Raw genomic sequence first — 14,122 nt, 5'->3', positions numbered from 1 at the left:
TCTGCAGATGGTTGAACCTACAGTACCCTACTGCTGCACCAACAAGGCATAATATACTGTGTTAAAGCATGGAAGAATGACTTGAAGCATTCAGGCTCAGGGGTCAATGTTCACACCACCCACTGAAAGACTGCAGACTGATCGTATGCCTTCGAGAAATGCCTTATCGTTACTTGAACTGAGCCGAATGCTCCACATAGCAGCGTTTACTTCTGTTTGTTGCAGTGTGTTCCCAAGGCGATTAACTAACTGAATGTGACTGGGGAATCGGGTATTTCTGCGGCCCGTGGTTACAAGTTCGTGTCGATTCCATGAGGCAGAGGCGACGTCATCATGAAAAAGGATTGAAGATGTGGGCATATGTTTGTGTAGAAAAATCTGAATGAATTTGACCTGCCTTTATTCAGTAACACAGTATCTAGTCTTGTGTTACCATACTCCCAAGTGTAGGAAGCCTGAAGCTGAGGCTACACCGTATCTGACCCATGGATAAAGTCTACCCTTCTGAGGATCTGTAGAATAGAGAGAAGCAGGTGGGTGAGAGAAGACTCATTTGAATATGGTTCAGACTGCTAGGGAATGAGAGGGCCCGGATCCAAGAGAATTGGATGAGGAACTAAGAACTTAAGAAAAGGCAACAACAAAAAATGTATGAATTTTTCGCAAATCAGCATTAATTTGAATAGCTTAGAAGTACATTTCGTGTCTACGCCATTTTCAATATTTTGTAGACTTCAAAAACTTTGAAAGAAACGGAAAGCTATGCAGCTATATTTTAATGCTGCAGAGATTTATTTGATTTACGGCGTTTAATGTGAGCTGCAATTAAATCATTGTCAGCAGCAAATGTACATGATGTATGCCTACTGTCACAGTATAAGAAAAAGGCTGATCAAAGGTAAACCTGCTTTCAGATCAACCAAATGAAAGTAGTGAGGTTTACCATTATCAGTCAAAGCCTCTGAATCCATCGAAATTACTATGCAGGGGGAAATTTCAAAGCAGTAATATTGTAATTAGGGGCAGAGCAGTGAGTATTAATGTTTGGTCTTGGCTGTGACGGAAAAGATACTGACAGCATAATGTTCCTCCAGAAACGTTCGGTACACTATACTGTATTAATACCTGAAGTTTGTCGTTAATGACTGTTAGAGAGAATTTGATTAGATAAACCTTTATCTTGGCAAACAGTTGCCTACAGATAAAGATGTGCAGACAGTAACAATGTGGCAAACCTACAAACCCTCTTTATGTATTCACAAAAAATAAAACTGCATTGCCAAAGTAGCCTAATCTATCAGAAATGTTGCCCAATATAAAATGTGGTGGATGAATAAGCTGTGGGGAACGAGTTGGAAAATATCAATGAACTGATTGATTCAAACACTGACTAATTTCTGTGTTGGCCTGGTACTGCTTCTAAAGACCTATACTGTAAGTCCTCCAAGGGCACAATATTGCATAAACACGGCTAAACCTAGTACTGTAACACCATATGTGACCAACAGCAGTTGGGTGATTCTCATGAAACCAGTTTTATGTCTGTAGCAAATTGAGTAACATACCCCATGATGCATCTGCAAAAATCAACTCTCATTCGGAATACTAAGATTTAGTTTTTGGCAAAGTGTGTTATTTTAAATACATTTTACATTTTCCGCCTGAAATCTGTACATTTTCACCACAAATTGTCATTACCAAAATGTGTCTGAAATAAATTATTGAATCATTTTATACAATTTTACTTTAGAAAAGCCTAATTTATTTGAATAAAACACAACGTATGTTGCTGTAGTTTGTCCATAAATCATACAAATTGTATACTAGTTGAAGTTTACATTAAACTATAATATTTATTACGTAAAAACACAGTGTCTGTGGACATGGGTCTCATTACCGTAACACTTTTTAAAGTTCATGTAAAAACTCCAATAAATGTTTAAAATTAAATTAGATTCACCCATGATGCATCATCTAGAGTAGTCCTTAGATGAGCACAAGTGACGTTAATTTATTTGCTTATATACCTTCAGAATGAGGTTCTTATTCTTAAACACCCCTTTACCCCACTTGGCCTTCTCATTACCGAAATGGATAAAAAGCTCAATTTGGGAAAAAGTCAGACAACCATTACCTTAACAACATGGAGGTAATAATGGGCTTTAGTGAAGTGGTCAATTGTTTGCTGACTCACAATAATGTGCCTTCTATTATCTACAGATTGACCTAAGGGCCTCTCATTACCGAAACACAAACTTTTCATTACCACGTTATTTTTAGGTCTGTTTCGGTAATGAAAACCTTAAATTAGGTAATGATAATAAACTAATTCTAATGTATAGTCAATGGTTGTGCTCTGCTGGTAACTTCATTTATTTACTAGGTCCACTCCCTAAACCTATTGTACAGATTTTGGTTAAAAAAAAAACTGTTAAATGATTAAGTAAGGTTTTTTACGAAATATGTGTTGTATAAACCCCATTTAACATTTTAGTAGACACTCTTATCCAGCGCAACTTACAGTAGTGAATACATACATTTCATTTTCATTTCATGCATTTATTTTTTTGTACTGGCCCCCTGTGGGAATCGACCCCACAACCCTGGTGTTGCACACACCATGCTGGCGTTGCAAACACCATGCTCTACCAACTGAGCCACAGGGAAGGATATTTAACTTGCTTTAAGCCTCAATCAGCAGTTTGGGTTTCAGCAAAGAGCAACCCCACCACTTAAAGTAGGAGCTGTTTTCACACTTACATATACTGTTGTTTGATATCTCAGTTTTTGATCCATATCTCACATATTTATATTCTTTATATGCGTTTTGTGTTATGCAGTTTGCCCATAAGATCCCATTCAATCCAGAAATGCATCTAAAAATACCTTACAACACAAATATTCACGTCCGAATACACCAATATTACTTGTAAAAACCTTGGATGAAGTATTAACTTTGTTACATTTAGGTCCACTTTTGACTTGAAAATAAAGGCATTTAACTACAGTACTTTAATAAATTGCATTAAGATCAGTGATTTTTGTATAATGGCAAACTGATACAAATCAGTAAAAATGTTCATGCCAAACTATGCACACACACATTATCGAAACACGCAGTCTCATCTCTGATACCTGCTCATCATTACCGTATTTCACCAATATTTAGGAAATAATAAAAAAAATAAAACAAGCAATTTTGGCTTAATCGGATAGTGTGACTTTTGTTCTTTATCCAAATGTGTGAAAATCGATACAATTAAAAAATAACATGCAACAAGTTAAACAGTGATTATGACAACAACAACAAAAGGTTGTGTGACAATAATGAGAAATTACAAAATACATCATAATAATGACATTTTCAGAGTAATGTTTAACTCAGGCCTTTTCATTAGGGAAGCAATGTTAAAGAAATACTAGAAAGTGATTTGTTCATTACTTTTTGGAACTTGAAAACTGTTGCGGTGATGATAATTTTTGTGTTGGTAGTTGTAGAAATTGTGGTCAAATGCATAATATTTGATTAAAAAAATATGCAGAATAATTATTAAATTAAAAAAAGTACAGATCCTAATGTCAGTGATCCAAGAGGAAATTTGGTGAAAAATGACACTTGAGAATTTTTGGGTCAAATGTCAGTTTCGTGAGAATGACCCAGTTGTGGCCAGTATTTGAGAAGTCTTCCAGAGCTAATGCTTTGTAGATTTTATAGGTGAGTGGTCAAAAGGGACGTCAAGGGAAAAGGACCAATCACAACCATAAGTCATGTAGACCCACTCGTGTACATCCTAGGTCATGTAGACCCACTTGTGTACATCCTAAGTCATGTAGACTCACTCGTGTACATCCTAAGTCATGTAGACCCACTCGTGTACATCCTAAGTCATGTAGACCCACTCGTGTACATCCTAAGTCATGTAGACCCCCTACTGCACATCCTAAGTCATGTAGACCCACTACTGTACATCCTAAGTCATGTAGACCCACTACTGTACATCCTAAGTCACGTAGACCCACTCGTGTACATCCTAAGTCATGTAGACCCACTACTGTACATCCTAAGTCATGTAGACCCCCTACTGTACATCCTAAGTCATGTAGACCCACTACTGTACATCCTAAGTCATGTAGACCCCCTACTGTACATCCTAAGTCATGTAGACCCACTACTGTACATCCTAAGTCATGTAGACCCACTACTGTACATCCTAAGTCATGTAGACCCACTACTGTACATCCTAAGTCATGTAGACCCACTACTGTACATCCTAAGTCATGTAGACCCATTACTGTACATCCTAAGTCATGCAGACCCACTACTGTACATCCTAAGTCATGTAGACCCACTACTGTACATCCTAAGTCATGCAGACCCACTACTGTACATCCTAAGTCATGTAGACCCACTACTGTACATCCTAAGTCATGTAGACCCACTACTGTACATCCTAAGTCATGTAGACCCACTACTGTACATCCTAAGTCACGTAGACCCACTCGTGTACATCCTAAGTCATGTAGACCCACTACTGTACATCCTAAGTCATGTAGACCCCCTACTGTACATCCTAAGTCATGTAGACCCACTACTGTACATCCTAAGTCATGTAGACCCCCTACTGTACATCCTAAGTCATGTAGACCCACTACTGTACATCCTAAGTCATGTAGACCCACTACTGTACATCCTAAGTCATGTAGACCCACTACTGTAATCCTAAGTCATGTAGACCCACTACTGTACATCCTAAGTCATGCAGACCCACTACTGTACATCCTAAGTCATGTAGACCCACTACTGTACATCCTAAGTCATGTAGACCCACTACTGTACATCCTAAGTCATGTAGACCCACTACTGTACATCCTAAGTCATGTAGACCCACTACTGTACATCCTAAGTCATGTAGACCCACTACTGTACATCCTAAGTCATGCAGACCCACTACTGTACATCCTAAGTCATGTAGACCCCCTACTGTACATCCTAAGTCATGTAGACCCACTACTGTACATCCTAAGTCATGTAGACCCCCTACTGTACATCCTAAGTCATGTAGACCCATTACTGTACATCCTAAGTCATGCAGACCCACTACTGTACATCCTAAGTCATGTAGACCCACTACTGTACATCCTAAGTCATGTAGACCCACTACTGTACATCCTAAGTCATGTAGACCCACTACTGTACATCCTAAGTCATGTAGACCCACTACTGTACATCCTAAGTCATGTAGACCCACTACTGTACATCCTAAGTCATGTAGACCCACTACTGTACATCCTAAGTCATGCAGACCCACTACTGTACATCCTAAGTCATGTAGACCCCCTACTGTACATCCTAAGTCATGTAGACCCACTACTGTACATCCTAAGTCATGTAGACCCACTACTGTACATCCTAAGTCATGTAGACCCACTACTGTACATCCTAAGTCATGTAGACCCACTACTGTACATCCTAAGTCATGCAGACCCACTACTGTACATCCTAAGTCATGTAGACCCCCTACTGTACATCCTAAGTCATGTAGACCCACTACTGTACATCCTAAGTCATGTAGACCCACTACTGTACATCCTAAGTCATGTAGACCCACTACTGTACATCCTAAGTCATGTAGACCCACTACTGTACATCCTAAGTCATGTAGACCCACTACTGTACATCCTAAATCATGTAGACCCACTACTGTACATCCTAAGTCATGTAGACCCACTACTGTACATCCTAAGTGGGTTTGCTGTTATGCCAATTTGGCCTGATGTTATTATGGAGCTATATTCCTATTATAGAAGTACATTTAAAATACACCAATAACCACCGGAAGCTATAAGAAATAGCGTTGTACATTTTCCTCTAATTTGGATGTTTCCCGTAGAATAACATATAATCTTTCCTTTAAGCAACACCATATGGCATCTGTCATATCCCAGTAGAAAACCCCTCATAAAGGTTGGGTCACGTGTAACATATGGCAAAACAATGCTGCTGGGTGAGCAATGTATACTTCAGCCTTGGTCAAAAGGTCTGGAACTTTTTCTAGTGTCCTCAACCTGTACCCAGAGAAAAGCTGATTCAAGCTGTGGTCCAGCTGTTCTCCATCAACTGCTACATGTGGCAGAATAATCCTGAAAGCCTCGCAGGCCTTTGTTAAAAGTATTCCCCCGTTTGCATTGGGGTTTGTGTATGGGGAACTTCTTAAGACGGGGAATAGTGTAGACTCCCTGTATGTGAGTGGACTACAGCCAATGCCAAGAGGTCTGAACCTTTATGGCACAGGTGACAGTGCACTCGACTCACCCCATAACCATAGGCAGGGCTCCTGATTCATTCCCAACTCTAACTATTGGCCACCCTATGGTTTCAATCATGCATTAAGTTAAACAGTGGATCAAATATGGCACAACATACAGTTGAAGTCAGAAGTTTACATACACCTTAGCTAAATACATTTAAACTCAGTTTTTCACAATTCCTGACATTTAATCCTAGTAAAAATTCCCTGTTTTAGGTCAATTAGGATCACCACTTTATTTTAAGAATGTGAAATGTCAGAATAATAGTAGAGAGAATGATTTATTTCAGCTTTTATTTCTTTCATCGCATTCCCAGTGGGTCAGAAGTTTACATACACTCACTTAGTATTTGGTAGCATTGCCTTGAAATGGTTTAACTTGGGTCAAACGTTTTGGGTAGCTGTTACGAGAATTTTCAATCCCAATGTCCATAAACTGAACTTCAATTAAACGACTCAGTCTGCCCCCCAGAGTTTGTAAGATTCTGGTTGAATGAAACACACGCTTACCATAATCAGAATGTTTATTCACGAGTGCTCTCCAATTATACAATGTACACAGCCTTTTATACCTAACATTTGGTCATATAAATGCCCCTCCTCTTCTCTAACATTGACGATGCAGTTTACAAGTTTTCTACAACACATACATTGTTTATCATATCCTGCAACATGTTCCATAACATGTTCCATAATCTACCCTGGGTGGGGAGACCTTCTTCCTGTTATCAGTTTCACAGTGGTCACAAGTTGTCTGCTGTCTGTTAACAGTTCATCTTTTCCTTAAATGTCTCACTTACATTGCTAAATAGTAAAGTCTTAGCTTGTCCTATGCACACACAGTTATAGAATTAGTCTTATAATCACTCAGTTATACATTTTCAGGGTGGAATCATTTAGTCAAAAGCTTAAACATATAAATTATTTTATCAGTAGCCTTCCACAACCTTCCCACAATAAGTTGGGTGAATGTTGGCCCATTCCTCATGACAGAGCTGGTGTAACTGAGTCAGGTTTGTAGGCCTTCTTGCTCGCACACACTTTTTCAGTTCTGCCCACAAATGTTCTATAGGATTGAGGTCAGGGCTTTGTGATGGCCACTCCAATACCTTGACTTTGTTGTCCTTAAGCCATTTTGCCACAACTTTGGAAGTATGCTTGTGGTCATTGTCCATTTGGAAGACCCATTTGCAAACAAGCTTTAACTTCCTGCCTGATGTCTTGAGATGTTGCTTCAATATATCCACATAATTTTCCTACCTCATGATGCCATCTATTTTGTGAAGTGCACCAGTCCCTCCTGCAGCAAAGCACCCCCACAACATGATGCTGCCACCCCCGTGCTTCACGGTTGGGATGGTGTTCTTCAGCTTGCAAGCCTCCCCCTTTTTCCCCCAAACATAACGATGGTCATAATGGCCAAACAGTTATATTTTTGTTTCATCAGACCAGAGGACATTTCTCAAAAAAATACGATCTTTGTCCTCATGTGCAGTTGCAAACCGTAGTCTGGCTTTTTTATGGCGGTTTTGGAGCAGTGGCTTCTTCCTTGCTGAGTGGCCTTTCCGGTTATGTAGATATAGAACTCGCTTTACTGTGGATATAGATACTTTGTACCTGTTTCCTCCAGAATCTTCACAAGGTTCTTTCCTGTTGTTCTGGGATTGATTTGCACTTTTCGAACCAAAGTACGTTCATCTCTAGGGGACAGAACGCGTCTCCTTCCTGAGCGGTATGACGGCTGCGTGGTCCCATGGTGTTTATACTTGCGTACTATTGTTTGTACAGATGAACGTGGTACCTTCAGGTGTTTGGAAATTGCTCACAAGGATGAACCAGACTTGTGGAGGTCTACAATTTTTTTTCTGAGGTCTTGGTTGATTTCTTTTGATTTTCCCATGATGTCAAGTAAAGAGGCACTGAGTTTGAAGGTAAGCCTTGTAATACATCCACAGGTACACCTCCAATTGACTCAAATGATGTCAATTAGCCTATCAGAAGCTTCTAAAGCCATGACATCATTTTCTGGAATTTTCCAAGCTGTTTAAAGGCAGTCAACTTAGTGTATGTAAACTTCTGACCCACTGGAATTGTGATACAGTGAGTTATAAGTGAAATAATCTGTCTGTAAACAATTGTTGAAAAAATTACTTGTGTCATGCACAAAGTAGATGTCGTAACCGACTTGCCAAAACTATAGTTTGTTAACAAGAAATTTGTGGAGTGGTTGAAAAACGAGTTTTAATGACTCCAACCTAAGTGTATGTAAACTTCCGACTTCAACTGTATGCAGTCATGGGACTGACAGAGAATCTGACAGAATCTGGGGGGACAAATGCTCAATACCAGTGATCTGATCTTGTAAAAGTATTAGTCTTTGGGAAAGACATTGAGCTAATGATTATTAATTGGTAATAAAATGGGGTAATGAAACTATTTCAAGATCATTTCTGGGTCTTGGTTTTAAAGGCCCACAATCACATTATTGCTTATATAAAATGATTTTCACATTCCAACCTTCAACATTCAATTTATCCTTTTCTCTAAGCATTCAGATTTGATAGACTCCAACATTTAGATATACCAATAAGGATTATTCATATACACGATTCCATCAAATTCCACCAGCTCTACACGTCAGATTCGATGTTGATGCCTTTGCCAGGCTCTTGCTGCCTTGGGTGGTAGATGAGACTTGGCAATCGGTCTTGGGTTGGTGCCAGTCGATTTTCTGCACGCACTAACGCTGTGGTGGAATAATATAAGTTTGGACCAATAAAATAACATCATCGATGAGATGTCGTTGTTTTTTTTGTTTTTTTAACGCTCAGAAACAGTGCCAATGCTACGCTGGTGCGTTCCTTAACCAGCCATGCACCATAGGTTTGAATAGCCCAATGCCCTGAGAGCACCTGTGGTTTCAGCGAGCCACCGTCTTAATGATGACATAGGCTACCTGTTGTAGTTTACAATTCTACAGAAAACAGAGCTGAACCGTACAGCATACATTTTGCATTCGACTCAATTTTCACAAGGTCAAGTTGGTGGTATTAATGATAGCTGTTGGGTATTTTAAAAAATGCGTTGACTTACCATACACTCCCTGGCAATGAATGCCCTCCAAAAAGATGTTGAACAGCCACAAGAGACCGAAAACTAAGCCCATCTTCACGTTAATGTCAACATATCCACTTCGATGGTGACAGGTTCTTCCCAAGGCGAGATGCAGCTTGTCGGAACTCAGTTCCCGCGGTACCGCACTAGGATTCACGGTAAATCTGGTTGAGACACCGGGTAACGAATGTTTATTTGATGCTCTATGAAATGCATTTGGTTCTGTCAATATTTCAGTGGGAGCAGGGACAGCAGGTAATAGCATAAATGATTCACAGCGATAGATAACAACTGGATAAATGTTGTGCCTAAAATGGCACATCAGTCAAAATCGCCAATGTCCGTGCATACTTTGAAGCCTCAACAGGATCTCCTTGATTGTGACATTGTAAAAGTAACCGAGAATGCAACGCCGATAATTCTTTCGAGAAAACGCTTATACCGATTCCAGCAGCATCCATTGCTAAACGGAGATTAAAGACATTCTGATATCCACTTGCGGCTTGCCACAGTGTTCCGAGGACAGCAAGGCAAAAGGTTTTCCGAGAAGCTGACAGTGAGCCGCTGGATGTGACGCGTTCATGCTAGGACTATGGCCAAAGACCGTGAACGTGCCATTCCCCGGCGGATAATAATTCCCGGTTTTTAGAAGCGTATTTGACTCATGATGCAGGTTACCTAAAACCTCGAGTTTGTGTCTCTCGAAATAGCAAACGACGATTCGTCGTTACGTGCGCGTTTAAATCTGAAAGTGTCTTGTACAAATTATTATTTGAAGAGGAAGTGTTGGTTCAGAGATGGTCAGTAATGCCGCGCACTACGTACTGCGCTGAAACGACAAGCCTCCGCTTCCCGCTGACATCAAGTGCATGACTCCTCATAGTCCGGGGCCTTAGCGAAAACAACGTTATGAAGCAGATACAAGCATGGAATTTGGTACAAACATACCGCAGGTGATATGAAAACATACCAGAGGGGGTGCCAATTTCAAACTGAAAAAGGAAGCAAGTTATCAGGAAAATTCCAAATGGCTGCCATAATAGCTATTTGACCATTAAAAACTGTAATGCAACAGATAAAAGCATTACATTTGGAGCAAACATTTCTCAGATCATATGAAAACATCCTAGAAGGGCTGCTCATTTCAAAATTGACAAGGAAGCAGAATTAAAAATGGCCGTTGATGGAGATAGTAATACATCCATAGTCATATTTAAAACAGCTTATTATATGATTATTTTTTTTGTACAAAAAAAACTAAATCAAGTAATAATACATCCAATGTATTCCATAAGTTCTGATTAGTGAAGAAAAGCCTTAAGGCCCTGGTTCACATATGCCAGCACAATGGCATAATGCAGTGTATGACAGTCCAGCATCCTGGCATTGAGTTTTCTGCATGCTTTGTCAGCCTCAGATAAGAGTGTCAATAAAAGTGTCAAGGAATCAACTGTTTTAGCCCATCCAAATCTTTCTGGTGAAGGTGCTAATTAGATGGTTTTCAGACCTATTGACAAAATGCTTGTTTGGTACGCTGCTGGGTTTGAATGTTGCAGCAGTGCAGCTTGTGTTGAAAGACCCCAGCCAGCCCAGTCATAGACTGTTCTCTCTACTACCGTATGGCAAGCAGTACCGGAGTGCCAAGTCTAGGACAAAAAGGCTTCTCAACAGTTTTTTACCCCCAAGGCATAAGACTCCTGAACAGGTAATCAAATGGCTACCCGGACTATTTGGATTGTGTCCCGCCACCCCCCCAACCCCACTTTTACGCTGTTGCTACTCTCTGTTTATCATATATGCATAGTCACTTTAACTATACATTCATGTACTTACTACCTCAATTGGGCCGACCAACCAGTTCTCCCGCACATTGGCTAACCGGGCTATCTGCATTGTGTCCTGCCACCCACCACCCGCCAACCCCTCTTTTACACTACTGCTACTCTCTGTTCATCATATATGCATAGTCACTTTAACCATATCTACATGTACATACTACCTCAATCAGCCTGACTAACCGGTGCCTGTATATAGCCTTGCTCCTGTTATTTTTCACTGTCTTTTTACTGTTGTTTTTATTTCTTTACTTACCTATTGTTCACCTAATACCTTTTTTGCACTGTTGGTTAGAGCCTGTAAGTAAGCATTTCACTGTAAGGTCTACACCTGTTGTATTCGGCGCACGTGACAAATAAACTTTGATTCGATTTGAAAAGCTACTGTTTGTTATGAGGATTTCTGAGAAAGTCAGAGAACTTACATAGAAGCTTGGTTATCTTCACAACTTTTTTCAGATGACTTGTCCTTGCTTCTGGCTTTCTCTCTCTCTTTTAGACTATCTTCTTTGTATGTGTCAAACACAATATCGATTATATTGCAGTTTTTCAATTAGTTCCCTACCCAAGGCAGGAAGACACTACTGCCATATTCGCCAAATGTAGAAACTTGGTGAGTAGGGAAGGAATGGACAATGACAGCTCCGTCAGAGATTTTGGCATCAAAAGACAAGGGCACGCTGGGTAGGAATCTACAGCGATCAGGCCTAGCAGATCAGATTTTTGGGTTGGCAGGTTAAAGCATTCCGTTATTTTAAAGGACTGGAGGACATGGGTTTTTCTCATGAGAGAAAAACTCGTCCAGGTTTCCGTCTCGGAACTTGCTCGCAATGTAAAGTCAGCAGAAAAGTGTACAATCACTTTTTAATGCTGAATGTTGCTTTTTCTCTTTTGTGACTGGCTTTGCTTTGGCATTTTAAGCAGTGGTACATTATCCCTCTTAATGAACTGATGGATGGATGTGTACCGATCCACAGTGACTTCCTTGAGAAGTGCCTAGTTGCTCAATGGTGCAGACTGTGGTAATGACATCTTTGTTTGCACAATTGGATGTATTCAAAACTGTCACGTCCTGACCAGTAAAGGGGTTATTTGTTATTATAGTTTGGTCAGGACGTGGCGGGGGGTATTTGTTTTATATGGTTTTGAGTGTGTGTTTACGTAGAGGGGCGTTTGATTTCTGTATTCTGGGGTTTTTGGTTTAGTTCTATGTTGACCCTTGCACACATCAACAACTGACACCCCACGATGCTTCGTGGGGTGTCAGTTGTTGATGTGTGCAAGGGTCCCTGGTTCGAGCCCGGGTTGGGGCGAAGAGAGGGACGGAACCTACACTGTTACATATAGTTCTATGTCTGTTCTAGGGTATTTAGATCTATGTTTAGGTAATTGGGATTGGGGCCTTCAATTGGAGGCAGCTGGTTATTGTTGCCTCTGATTGAAGGTCCTATATTTAGGAGTATGTTTGTTATGGGTATTGTGGGAGGTTGTTATTTGCACTGCTGTATTTAGCCTGCAAGACTGTTAGTTTGGTCGTTTCTTGTTTATTTAAGTGTTCACTAATAAAGTTAACATGAGCACTCGACCCGCTGCGCCTTGGTCCACTTACTACGACGAACGTGACAAAAACCAGAAGCTCTGGACATTTATCTAGGAATGGACTCCCCATGCTTGAGATTGTGTTGCAGCTGGCCACTTGTTTTTTTTTAATGTTTGCTGGGGTGATTAACTGCTTGTGTTGAAAATTTCGTGTTGAATGGGACACAATGTTCCAAAGCTGGGATTCAAAATCAACCAGTAGTTTGGCCCGCTCAGGCCCTGCTACCATCCATCAGTGGGTTCTCAGTTAGACCAATGGCTTCCCCAGTACCTTTAACCAGCTCATGGTATTGCTCATGGGTTTGGTAAAGCGGCATGCATGATAACTTGTTTTGTGTTTTTGGCAGGATCCAGAACTCTGAGAGTTCTTCTCTGTTAGCTGGTAGAGCTTTCATGTCTCAGATGTGAATAGGAATCCACCTTGCGTAGGTTGTTATGTCCAGTGTAAAGAACCAGGGTGCCAAAGCCTCTGTTTCAACATAAAGACCAACATATCTAGTTGTGTGCACTAGGTATGAACATTTGAAATAATTTCACTGTTCTAATAATATCATGACATTTTTTCAGTTATTCAGATAGTTTGTTTTAACTTCGACACTTGCTTGCTGCGCAGCGACTCAGGAGAGACTGTTCAGCACGGCTGCAGCAGGGATGGGGTGAGCAGGTGGTGTGTGTGTGACACAGGAGGGAGAGAGAGAAAAAGAAGCCACACTGACTCGTAAGTAAGACAAACTTCTAAATGCCATAGGTTATCTATCATCCCATCTGGCAGTGCCTGTCTTTACTGCATCAAATCGATGTTAAGAAGCTAGCTAAAATAGCCAGATGTTAGCTAGCCAGATGTTAGCTAGCTACAATAGCTAGCGAGCTAGGCTAGTTGAGGCTATTTTGCTGCGCTCCCCTTCCTTATCTACAACAACTCTATTCAGATTAAACAACAGCCTACCTGTTGGTTGCTCATTGTAGCCTACTCCTTCTCATTTAGCTAACTTAATTCCATAATTTGAATTCCATTTTTCATTGATTAGAGATCTCCTACTTCATGTTGGAGCCTCTGACTGTAGTGCCAACAACAACAAGCTACACGCATATCTTTTTGTGGGGCGTAAGTCATAAAAACTACATTCAAAAGTTTGTTGTTTTATTAAATTAAGAATTTCAAATGTCATGGTATATCCTTGTGTGCAGCAGTGTCACATAATTGTATTTAATTCAGACAAAGCCTTTTCATTGTTAAAATAGGCCTGATGTTTTTTCCTCAAAAAA

The 14,122-nt window shown here is 40.3% G+C and overlaps 1 protein-coding gene across 1 annotated transcript in view; it reads right to left on the bottom strand.

Moving 5' to 3' along the window:
• Positions 1–10,420, bottom strand: part of LOC115172913 (MAM domain-containing glycosylphosphatidylinositol anchor protein 2) — a 207,437-nt gene extending 197,017 nt beyond the window's left edge. Inside the window, exon 1 of the mRNA XM_029730776.1 lies at positions 9,402–10,420. Within this exon, the coding sequence (XP_029586636.1) occupies positions 9,402–9,744 (343 nt within the window). The 5' untranslated portion in view covers positions 9,745–10,420. The remainder of the gene's footprint in view (positions 1–9,401) is intronic.
• Between the last annotated feature and the right edge of the window lie 3,702 nt (positions 10,421–14,122).

This window comes from Salmo trutta, chromosome 33, assembly GCF_901001165.1.
Source record: "Salmo trutta chromosome 33, fSalTru1.1, whole genome shotgun sequence".
Taxonomy (NCBI): Eukaryota; Metazoa; Chordata; class Actinopteri; order Salmoniformes; family Salmonidae; genus Salmo; species Salmo trutta.
The sequence above is the reverse complement of the archived record's forward strand: the minus strand, read 5'-3'. Positions and strand labels throughout refer to the sequence as shown.